This window comes from Notamacropus eugenii, chromosome 6 (assembly GCF_028372415.1).
Source record: "Notamacropus eugenii isolate mMacEug1 chromosome 6, mMacEug1.pri_v2, whole genome shotgun sequence".
Taxonomy (NCBI): Eukaryota; Metazoa; Chordata; class Mammalia; order Diprotodontia; family Macropodidae; genus Notamacropus; species Notamacropus eugenii.
Window position 1 is genome coordinate 136,104,781 of NC_092877.1, and position 12,393 is coordinate 136,117,173.

The window sequence follows — 12,393 nt, forward strand, 5'->3', positions numbered from 1 at the left end:
CATGTTTGTCATAATACACCCTCACTTTAGAAGGACATCTAGAAGGCTATGGCTTCAAAAATTCATCACCTGCTGGACAACATTCTGATGAGTCTTATTAAATATTAAAAATTAATTATTAACTCATGGCAGAAACAAAAATGGGGGAGTTTGTCATATTTCAACAATTCAAACTACAATGGTCACAGATAAGATCATAATTTCTTATAGATCATAGATGATCACAGGATCATCGGAATAGCGTGGGATCTTAGAGGCAGTCAAGTCCAACTCTCTCAATATACAAAAAATGAAACAGACCCAGGAAAGTTAGGTTGAAATGAAAGCCAGGCCTTCTACTTCCAAATCCAGTGCATTTTATTAGTATTTCTCTCTCTCTCTCTCTCTCTCTCTCTCTCTCTCTCTCTCTCTCTCTCTCTCTCTCTCTCTCCTTCTTCCCTTCACTCTGTCTTTCCACTTACAAAGTTAATTCTACTGTTGTGATTTCAAACAATAACAATGCCACCACCATCATCTAATACTACAGACGCTGTAGCTCAGTCATTCAGTTATGTCCAACTCTTTGTGACCCCATGGACCATAGCATGCTATGCCCTTCTATCCTCCACTACCTTCTGAAGTCTGTCCAAGTTCATGTTTGTTGTTTTCATGACACTATTTCCATCGCATCCTCTGTCATACCCCTTTCCTTTCAATCCTTCTCAACATCAGTCTTTTCTACTGAGTCCCGTCTTTTCATCATGTGGCCAAAGTATTTAAGCTTCAGCTTCAGTATTTGACTTTCCAGTGAATAGCCTGAATTAATTTCTGTAAGTATTGACTGACTTGCTGTCCAAGGTACTATTATCCCCATTTTACAGATGAAGGAATTGAAGTTCAGAGAAGGAACTGAGGCCCTAAGTTACACAGCTAGTAAGTGTCTCAGGTAGGATTCAAACCTGATCTTCCTGACTCCCAGTCTAGCCCTTTTAAACTCTATCATGCTGCCTCTAGATTTCAAAGGGATCATGATAGAGGTTATAAAACTCAAGGCCTTCATATTACAGGTGAGAAAAACTGAGCTCTGGGCAATAAATAACAGAGCTGGATTTGAAGTCAGTTCCTATGACTCCAAATGCAGTTACCTTTCCACTATACTGCGAAGGGAAGGGGTGACTTAGAATGCAATGTAGAACATCCTTTTCCAGAATATGCTTTGAAAACCACTGCTCTTGGGAGACCTACTGAGTGAAACAGTCTCTGGCAATAAAGTACTTATTCATGCAAGGTAAATTAACTTTTTCAGGATCCTGGGATGTCCCTGAATTTCCCACTGTTGCTTAACTCATTTTTCTATTAGGTAGGATATGGACCTAATTCCAACATCAAAAGCCAGAAAACAATTCATTAAAAGCACATAGTTCCTCAGCATCTAATTCAAATGTCCTCCACCCTTCCGTTGCCTTCTAATGCCACGGCCTCAGACTTCCCCACTTTCTCTCTACTCAGAATATCCACCAACATAGCCACACCAAGGACCTTATTATCATATGGGACTGTTCCATATCCAAGACTTTGAATGTCAAATTTCACTTCTCTGACCACAACCTTGTCCAGTTTCTTCACAGCCTTGTCTTAATAATCCCTTTTAGTCCTTCAACTGTTCCCAATGTTCCCAAACTCTAAGCCTACTTCTGGCTTCATTTACCAACTTACCCAGATTTTATTTAGACCCAACTCTGTCTAAGAGACTGGGTTAGTAATGGAGATATAAAAAAAAAAACCAAAACAACAAAAAACCACTCTTTAACCTAAAGGAACTTGCATCTTATTGGGCAGAAATAACATGTATGCATATGAGTTGATATGTGATAATTTGAGGGAGAGGCAGTACTGGCAACTAAGGGGTTCAGTTATTCTTACAATGCCCTCCCCAGAGCCTTCTGGCCATTTGGTCTGTCCAGGTTCTCCATTCCTAGGCTTAGATAATCCCCATCATCTGCCCTCACTGCTCACATTTCGGAGCTGCAAAGCATTGCTGGAAAGCATCGAGACAATTCTGGCTGGATCCCTTACAATTCCCATTGTTCAGCTGTTCACTTTTCGTTGCTCCAAACTTCTTTCATCTCTCTCTGGTAGATTCCCTGGCACATTTCTCCCAGCACTTGTTCTGGACCTTTTCTCTTTTCCTCAGCTCGCCTAAACCCATGCCTTCATTGTGCAGATATCCTGGCTTCCTACCTCACTGGGATGACAATTGAGGCCATGTGACACAAACTCCCTCATCTCATTTCCTCTCTACCTCATAATTTTTCTTTTTATCCATCTTCTTTCCTCCAGACTCAAATGAAGAAAGATCTCTCATCCTTTTAAAGGCTAACTTGTATCTTTAATCCTAACCCCATTCATTTTCTCCAGAACCCTGGTTCATCAGCATGGTATCAGGTATGAAGGTCTGGACTTAAGTCCTGACTCTGCCATGGACTCACTCAGAGGTTCTGGACAATGACTTTGGAGATGACCTCTAAGGTCCCTTCTGGCTCTAAATTGGTTATTCCAGGAAATCACTTCCCTCCTTCAAATTAAAGTTTCCTCACCTATAAAATGAATGAAGTCAGGTTTAGGTCCTTTCTAGATCCAGCATGCAGTGAGTCTATGAATTCTTGCTTTTATTACCTCACCTAATTAAAAAAAATTTCTTGGATCCTGTTACCCTCCTCTTAAAGTACCACCACCTTTTGTGCTTCCTCCCTTTACTACCATAACCTCAAAAAAAATTACACACTATACTTGCTGTTTCTAGCTACTTTACCACTAATGATTCACTTTTAAATTCCTTATATTCTATCTTTCATCTCCATCACTTTATTAAAACTGGTTTCTCCAACACCACCAACCCTGTCCTAATCACTAGTCCAATAGGCTTTTGCTGGTTTTTAGCCATCTTGACTCTTCTACAACATATAACTGTATTCCTGATTTTTCCCTCCACCTTTTCTAATGATTTTTATTTGCTTTTCTTTGTGCTCTTCTACTTTCTCCCATCTATCCTTAGGTGATTCCATCCATTCCCTCTGCTTCAAGTACCAGTAAAAAACAGCTGATCCCCGAATCTCCATCTCTAGCCATTTTTCTCAAAGCTCCATTTTGGTTTTTTGTGTCTAATATTGCACTAAATATTAGATATTTGTGCCTGGATGTCCTGTCAGTCCCTTAAAATCAATATATTTAAAGATAAAATTGTCATCTTGCACTGCTCAAATAAATATTCCTCTATTTCTATTAACGGTACTACTTTTCTCTCACTTATCTTGGCCATGTCCTTCTCCTTCAAACAATGACCAAGTCCTGACAATTCTTACTCTTCAGTATCTTCTACATTCATTCCTTCTGCTCTGTTCTTAGTGTCACCCCTCCTAGTTTATCCCATTATTGCCTCTCCTCTGGATCACTGCAAAAGCCTACTAATTAGTCTCCGTAACTCTAGTCAATCCCTCTTTCAGTCTGTCCCTCAGTCTGCCACCAGATTAATTTTCCTTATGCAAGGTTCTAATGCTATTGCTTCCCTGCCACTTTCAGTGGCTCCTCACTGCCTGTCCAATAATCTGACACTAAATGACCACCCAGTCTTCTCTCGCCAAACGTGCAGAGGTTCCCACCTCTTGGCTCATGTCATTTGTTAGTCCAGAAATGCCCCTTCTTTGTTCCTGACTTATCAAAACGATCTTCCCAATCCTTCAAAGTCCAACTCCAAAGCTGTATTCTCTGTTATTCTTCATTTCACAAGAATGCATCAAAGGATCCTTTCTGAGCTTTTTGTTTTTGGGTTACTATACAGATGCATCCCATGTGAAGTTTTAAATTTATATTATTAACCTCCATCTGAACATTAAAGGGGAAAAAAGAAGGGAGAAGACAAGGCTGATGGTGAGCACAGAAGGCTCCTTTCTTTTGCTTCTAGCTCTTATTAGCATTTCTCTTGGAAATACTTTTTTACTTTTAGCATTGATCATCCTGGCCCAACACAGCAAATAGACTAGACTGGGTTATTTGTCATTCACATGAAAGCAGACCATACTTATATAGTCACACAATTGATTGGAAGGTGCTGAGAATGTAAGATCCCACTGTGCTTAATGGTTTTATTAAAAGCCATTTGATAGGGAAGAACAAAGTGCTGCCTTAAAGTCTTTCATTCAACAAAGAACACTTATCATGCATATATTAAATCACACAAGATTCCATGAAAAAATGTAACAGTAGAGACAACTGCTGAATAACCTTCTGATACCAAGTGAGGGATAAAACAGGGAGCTATGTGCTAGCCAAAGGTATTTGCCACACTGTCATAGACACTGTCCAGTGCAAAGTCCAAATGGAAAAGGGATTCTCTATGGATAGTGAGATAACTCCAGATATTTACAGCTTCAGATGGCATTGTGCTGATTTACCAAGCCTTAGAACAATGCAGAGCCTTTCAAATTAATTCCATGATCACTAGAGTTCGGTCTAAGGATGCATACAGGAAAAAGCAAAAGGGAAGGAAAAGGCAATTGTAGTGAAGTCACTTAAAAACTATCACAGTTTGTCTGTGAACAGCAAAATTCAGAGTCTGGAGCTGGAAAGGACCTTAAGTGATCACCTCTTCCAACCCCCTCATTCTACAAAGGAGGAAACCCCAAGGTCACACATCTAGCCAGTGGAAGCAGATTATCCAGACTATGATATACATACAATAGGCTAGACAGCCTATAGAGCTGGTTCTCAGTATCTTGGACAAGCATGCAGATGGTCAAAGGACTGAGTAGGAGATGAGAGGGTTGGACCTGGCATTACTTTTAATTATACTATGAACCGAGATAGCTGAATAGTTCCTCTTATGAATTGACAGCTTTAAGACTCTAAACTTCTTTCCATATGCTTTCTTTTTCCACTGTAGCAGTTTCCTGTTTCTAGTCTCATAATCTATGCCTGGTTGGTGAATATGTAAGCAATTTGATCTCAGTATACCACACTGTATAGCTACAGTCGCCTAGTAGGGCACAGAAAGGCACTCCTCAAAGGAAGCATGTTCTGTCTGGCTGTGATAACAAGTGACTATTATTGTCTTTCCCAATACACTTAATCTATAAAGATGGTTCAGCACAAATGTTACATACAGTAGCACCTGTAGACTCTCAGAAAGCTACCTTCAGGTTCTAGATGGTTTGTGGGTCAGAATCCTCTCTTAACTATACTTCCAAGTCCCTACTAATATGTTTACTTTTCTTGGGTGGAGGATACATTTAATTCAAAGCAAAAAGGCAAAAAATGAAAGAGTATAGTAACATAATATCCCTTCCTTAAACTTGGAACTTGTTCTCCCATAAATACACACAATGACAGTGAGAAGAGTGAATGTGATGGGACTCACATAAGGGGTACAGATATGGAAGAGTACACTTATGGCCACAGCATAGACATGGAAGAACAATTTACACCAATAAAGCTGTAGAACTACCAAAGTCTTCCTATAATATCATCAGTGTCTATCTACTGAGCTTGGTCCCTCCTAAGTTTTGTTTCCAGTTCTGTCCACTGAATGTCACACCTCCACTTCAGTTAACCTTTTGTTACTTCGTTATTCTCAGAATCACCTGATATTCTGTGGCCGTACACCAGGGATGCTGTGGTTAATAAGCCTCTCCCCAGAAGGGAGTCAGGTCTTTCAGTCTTCTACTGGTCCTTACCTAATCCTTAGCTAAGTTTCTATCTGAAGGTCCACCTGACATTTTGTCCACCATCTTCTGAGGAATGCTGTAGTTAAGTAAGCATCTGCTCTACAGAAAGGGGCTTCAGCTCTTCTATCTAAGAGCTATAATGTTCTTAACCAGCGTGGTCACAGAAAGCAGGAGATGCTCCTCACCTTGACTCAACTCTCCAGTTTTTTTTTTCCCCTTCTCTTTGACAGCCACTCTCCCACCCTGGATATACTTCTACCCTGAGGTCCCACTCTCCTGACTAGTGATTGCTACTCAGACCATTATTTCAAAAGGAACCTCAGTAATGCTTCCCTTCATTCCCAACTCTCCAGCCTTATTTTCTTCCTCTCTGCCAGCCACTTTGCCCCCTGAATTCTACCTCTCTCCCTTGCTTTTCAGCTCCCCTTTGTGTGGTCTTCCCTCATTAAGCTCCTTGAAGGCTGTCTTACTTGCTTTTGTTTCATTAGCACCTAACACGTCTGACACATAATGAGCAGCTAATAAACGCTCACTTGAACTATCAATCTACAAATCATCTGTGTACATTCATTGAATTCCCTCCTATACTGTCTCCTTAGACTCCTTCAATCACAACTCTCACCCAACTTTTCCAAAGCCCATTTTAGTTCTTTGCTCAATAAGGGCAAGTATCTCCAGGGGACTATTATTAAATGAAATTGTGGGGAGTGAGAGGAGTGACTTTTTTCTATTATATTAAAATTCAGTTATTAAATTAGGATTAAGGTTTTTTCCCTTTATTTCCTCATTTAGAAACCAGCCCCTACAGGTCATTTAGCTAGTCTCTGAAGGACAAGGCTGATAGATGAGATTGTCTAAATCCTCTGGGAAAATACTCCTCTATCTTGGGCAGGACTCCAACCAATTAGAAGACTACTTAGGTTTGGAGGGTGAACAGAATCTAATCTAGATGCATTCCAGATCTAAAGGATAAAGCGCATGGCTTACACCCTTCCACTGGAGTTTAGGCTAATCCAGCTCATGAAGGAGAAAACCAGCCAGAGTGGTCTGGATAGAGATGGATTCCTTTTTCCAGAATGCTGGGGATAACTGAGTCTCATGATTAAATCACATTCTTAGCCCAAATCCTTATGAATATGTTCACCTCCATTAATTGTTCTTTCACAAGTCAGGGGTACCTCCTTTTCCAAAGGAATTTAAGCATTCAGTTATCTCCATGGTTTTGTCTTTGGTTATGCAGAGAGACCACTGACCATCAATTTACTGATTTACCAACTAGCCTAATTAATAACATTGATCATTAATTAGCCTGAGACACTATATCTTGGGCTTTTCATTCATCCTGTAAGGAAACTATTTTCTACCTAATCCCATAAAACAACCTCCTTTATTATATGCAAATCACAAGGACTGGGCTGGTTGGAAAAAAAAGAAAAGGCTAGTTCTTTTTCCATCCCTGTACTCCACCACAAATCAGAGCCTAATCTCTCTATAATTTCTTTACATTACACAACTTCAAAAATCAATTAGTTTATTCTAAATATAATCCCCCAACACTACTGATTTATGAAAAAAATTTCTTCAGATGGGAATCTATGATGGAAGTGAAGAATACTTACAAAATACACAGGGACAAACCTCACCACTTTGGTTTTAACTTTAAAATTAGAGTTAAAAACTCAAAAGTTTACTTACTTCCTGGTACCAGTTCAAAGTAGGGCTTTCCTTCCTCAATTGACATGTTAGCCAATTTTCCTTCTATCAACTCTCCATCTATGAATTTCCCATAAATTGTGGTCCTTCCATCAGGGTAGACATAGGCTATCTTGTCTCCAGTCATCTCTCCTTCTTCATTAACTTCACCTACCAGAGTACCTCCATCCTGGTGGGAGAAACCAAAAAACAAGAAACATTATATAGAGACATGATAAGAACAAGCTATTTCTTCATCCACTCCTTTACCCAGTTTATTCCTAATTTTATGAAGTATTGTCCTTAAAGGAGCAGCTAGGTGGCATAGAAGGTAGTGCTCCAGGTCTGGGGTCAGGAAGACCTGAGTTCAAATCCAGCCTCAGACACAGCTGTGTGACTCTGGGCAAGTGACTTAACCCTTTTTTCTGGAAAATGAAGTGGAGAAGGAAATGGCAAACCACTCCAGTATCTTTGCCAAGAAAACTCCAAATGGGACCACAAAGAGTCAGACATGACAGAAAAATGACCAAACTACAACAAATAGTTCTTACAATGACATTGTAAGGACTCAGAAGATGAAAGCACCTTTAAAAATGAAACAAACAATTCATCATCTGAAGTACATATGACTGGAAAATATTAAGTGTTAGTAGGTATAAGAATGCAAGAGGGTACAGGAGTAGAGAAGCCTGGCAGAGAGATGGGGAGGTTCAAAGTTCTCATCTGGCTCAGGTAAAAAATGAGCTGCAATTTTAGTAAAGTCACTTACAACCTAACATGGTTTGTCTGTGAATAGGAAAATTCAAATTCTAGCAGGGGTGACCCCCTAGGTCCTCAAGTGCGGCCCTTTAATGGCACCCATAGCAAGGGTGGGGAACCTGCAGTCTCAAGGTCACATGTGGTCCTCTAGGTCCTCAAGTGCTGCCCTTTGACTGAATTCAAATAAAGGGCCACATCTGAGGTCCTAGAAGGCCATGTGGTCTCTATGTTACAGGTTCCCCACCTTTGCCAAGAGATGTGTGTTTATCCTTCACTGCCAAAGAAGACCATACCATTAGAGAGACAATCACATGATTTGCACTTGACTTTGTTTTGAGTGAGGGAGGGCTGTGCAGGTCACCAACCTCACTTCTCCAGAGTCATCTGAATCCAGTGACCAGATATTCATCAGGATGACTGGAGATGACCCAGGATGAGGCAATTGGGGTTAAGTGACTTGCTCAAGGTCACGCAGCTAGGGAGTGTCAAGTGTCTGAGGTGAAATTTGAACTCAGGTCCTCCTAACTCCTGCACTGGTACTCTATCCACTGCACCACCTAGCTGCTCCACTATTGGGAGTAAGTGGGATCTTAAGTCCTCAAGCTTCAACCTTTTGGTTTTTTTTGTTATTCTAGTCCATTCAGTGTCCATTTATGAGTTTTTCTGATATTATTCATCTGTATACTTACATTAAAATAAGTTATAACTATAATGTTCTTTTTCCATATTTCAAAGATCTGTGGTTTCATCTGTGTGACTGCACTCTTGATAGCGGCTGATAAGAACCACTTTGTAACCCAAGAGTCTATCTTTGAGAGTAGGTGTGGTTGAAAAATGTATCCTTTGGTAGTCAACATATGTCTATGGCGATGATTTATTCTGTTGCTTAGTTTTCTCTTGCCTCCCTCTCCCCACATCTATCAAACCATGGAGGTAAGGGCCGAGAAGATTGTAGAATCATAGATTTAGGACTTGAAGGGATCTTAGACGGCCATCTAAGCCATAACTGCTAATTTTACAGATGAAGAAACTAAAGCCCTAGGAGGCTAAGAGAGATGTCTAGGGTAACACAGGTAGGAACAGAACCAGGACTTGAACCCAGGTCATCTGACTACAAATGCAATGTTCTTTCTACTAAACTAAAGGAAAGAATGTAACTGGAACCTAATACAAGATCCAACTTAGTACTTCTCGATCTAATGCCATTTTACAGAAATGGAGCTGTTTGCTTTTGATAAGGCATCTAGCATAAGAGGTTTTAGACTCATTTTCTATTTTTTTTGTGAGACTGTTAACCCATAAGCACATAATCCTGTTGGGAGGAAGACAAACGAAATCCTCCATCTCCTTTTCATTCTCTTCCTTCACCCTATTCCAGTGGAGGAGCTGGTTTGGTTTTGGGCCTATTTCACATGGGTAATGCTTTTGTCCCTCAAAGATAACTGTGGGGAGGATCTGGGGCACAGGTTACTTCCAGATACTCTCCAATGTAAGTACACATGCATAAGAAGTGATGTCCCCGTTGAAGTGAGGAGTGAAAAAATAATGAGCAGTCTGGGTCACAGGGGTCTATATTTTATGTGTGTTTTAATCCATAAAGTTCTTAGAGTGATATTTTTAGTATAACTAAAAATGGCAGGAATACATAAAAGATCTGAGATTTTGATATAAACCATAGTTCTGTCATGATTTCTTCCAAAAACTGTTATTTCCCCTAATTCGAAGGTTCTGATACCCAAAGATCTTTCTGTCAAGTAGCACGGGGTTACTTCTAGTACTCCCACTAGGGCCAGTGATGGAAAAACAGCAAGAAGAAATAAATAGAAGGTCTGCTCTGCATCATTCACACCGAGAGGTTTTCAAATACTCTAGAAAAACATAACACTTCCTTGGAATGAAATGTTCTTTATGTTCTGCAAATGCATCAGAAACATCTTTTATGATTTTTCCTCCCTGCTAGCTTATTCCTAATTACACCAAAAACATTAGCACAGTACAAAAGGGGATAATAACACCTTTAGCGCTGCCTCCCTTCCAGGAGAGCTGTGAAGATTACTGAGGCAAGGACTGGTAAGGCACTCAGGCTCCTTGGACAATTCTTTGCGAATGAATGTCATTAATACAGTTTTTAAAGAGAAGTCTGCTCATGTTCTGGACATCTTTTGACTTAAACTTTCACCTACTTCTTATTTACGCATTTGTCTAGTTGGATGGTGTCTAGATGTTTCTGTTTTTGTGAGGGAAAGTGGAAAGTTTTTATCTTTTCTTTATTAAAAATAAACCCCAAACTTGGGGTAACTAGGTCATGCAGTGGATAGAGCCCCATTTCTGGAGTCAGAAGGACTTGAGTTCAGATCTGGCCTCAGACACTTATGTGGCCCTGGGCAAGTCACAACCTGACTGCCCCCCACCCCCAACAACTTGTATGAGAATTCCAAACTTCGTAATATCATCAGTTTAGTACAGAAAGGGAATATCATTAGTCATTTACTCTAATCCTCTGTTTTTACAGATCCAGAGAGGATGAGTGACTTGTTTAAGAGAATCCCGGCTCTCTAACTCCAAATCCAGCACTCATTCCATGGTACCACATTGTCTCAAGAAAAACCCAATGGACCAAAACGTTCTCCAGCTTGGATCTCCTTTAGGTATGCTAGGTCCAATAGAGTTGCTTTCCATCTTTATTTTCTTTAATGCTCGTTTTACCGTCTTAACAAATATACCTGTGATGTTGGAGTCCACGTGTTGGGGCTTTACTGTCCTTGGTGGTGAAAGGTTTTTTCTAAAGCTCTCTTGCTGGTCTTTCCATTTTCCTTCTTTTTGTTTTTCACAATTTTCATCCTTCAACTCCCTCAGGATAATTTTGCCTAGAAAGATCTGCCCAAACTTTCTTTACATTGGTTTTGCCCTCCCCTACTTCCATTTTAATAAATGACCTTGTTGTTGTTGTGTCATTTCCATCATGTTCAACTCTTCATGGGGTTTTCTTGGCATTTTTGCCATTTCCTTCTCCAGCTCATTTTTACAGATGAAGAAACTGAGGCCAACAAGGTTAAATGACTTGCCCAGGGTCACACAGCTAGTAAAACGTCTGAGGCTAGATTTGAACTTGTGAAGATCAGTTTTCCTCCTTCCAAGCCCAGGGATCTATCACTGTGTGACCTAGCTGTCCATAATAAGGGATACTGTGCATGATTTTCCATCTTCTTCCTTCTTGAGATTTTACAGATGAATTAATATTCTAAGCTAGTGGTGCTTTTGGTTACTACCTCTCCTCCCTTGGCAAGTGTTCATTAAGGCCCTTTTTTTACTTTCTTGGTCTTCTTTTTCTTCTGATGACAATGATAATTAACATCTGTACAGTAATTCCTATGGGTTAGGCGCTGTGCTAGGCACTTTACAAATATTATCTCATTTTATTCTCACAGCAACCCTGAGAGGCTGGTGCGATTATTACCCCCATTCTATAGATGAGGAACCGAGGGGCAGAAGTTGAGTGACTTGCCCAGGGTCACACGGCTAGTTAATATCTAGGGATGAATTTGAACTCAAGTCTTCCTGACTCTAGACCCAGTGTTCTAGCCACTGTGCCACCTAGCTGCTACATACACACATATATGTGTATATGTGTATGTATATATGTGTGTATATTTATATAGTTATGTGTGTATACACATATCTTCATATTAATTAAACTTCAGTATGGAATGTGGTCCACAGCCCATTTTTCTTTGTCAATAACTTTGACTACACAAAAATCGAATTGTTTCAGTTGCACCTGGGGACTTTCTCACATTCTTTTTCTAGCTGCGTATTCATTTTGATCTTTACCCTAACAAGTTGGTAGTTGAAAACATATCTGACTAAGCAATGACTATCACCTCAAAAATGAGCTGTTCCCTATTTATTAAAATATCCATTTAATTTTTTGTGAGGTCATTCTACGTTGGCCCCAACTAATGACCACGGGCTCTTTTCCTGAAGTATTCATGAGGCTTAAGCTTGAGATATCTGTGTAATTCACAAGTCTTTGGATTCTTTCATTCCTTATTCTTGATCCATGGTTTGCCATCTTTCTCTTTCTATACTCTTCTAGTGTCAACTTTACATCGAAGTCACTGGATATTATACAGTGGAAAGAATGCTAGCTACCTCTCTTGCACCTTTCCCTGTGTAATCCTTACTTATTTTACAAATTACTTATCCTCTGTGGGCCTCAGTTCATTTAATCCATAAAATCTCA

The 12,393-nt window shown here is 39.9% G+C and overlaps 1 protein-coding gene across 6 annotated transcripts in view; it reads right to left on the reverse strand.

Annotated features, from left to right (window-relative positions):
• Positions 1–12,393, reverse strand: part of SETD7 (SET domain containing 7, histone lysine methyltransferase) — a 155,881-nt gene that overhangs the window by 20,702 nt on the left and 122,786 nt on the right. For all 6 annotated transcript variants that reach the window (XM_072621084.1, XM_072621085.1, XM_072621082.1 and 3 more), the window contains one exon: positions 7,395–7,581. In XM_072621084.1, the coding sequence (XP_072477185.1) occupies positions 7,395–7,581 (187 nt within the window). The remainder of the gene's footprint in view (positions 1–7,394; positions 7,582–12,393) is intronic.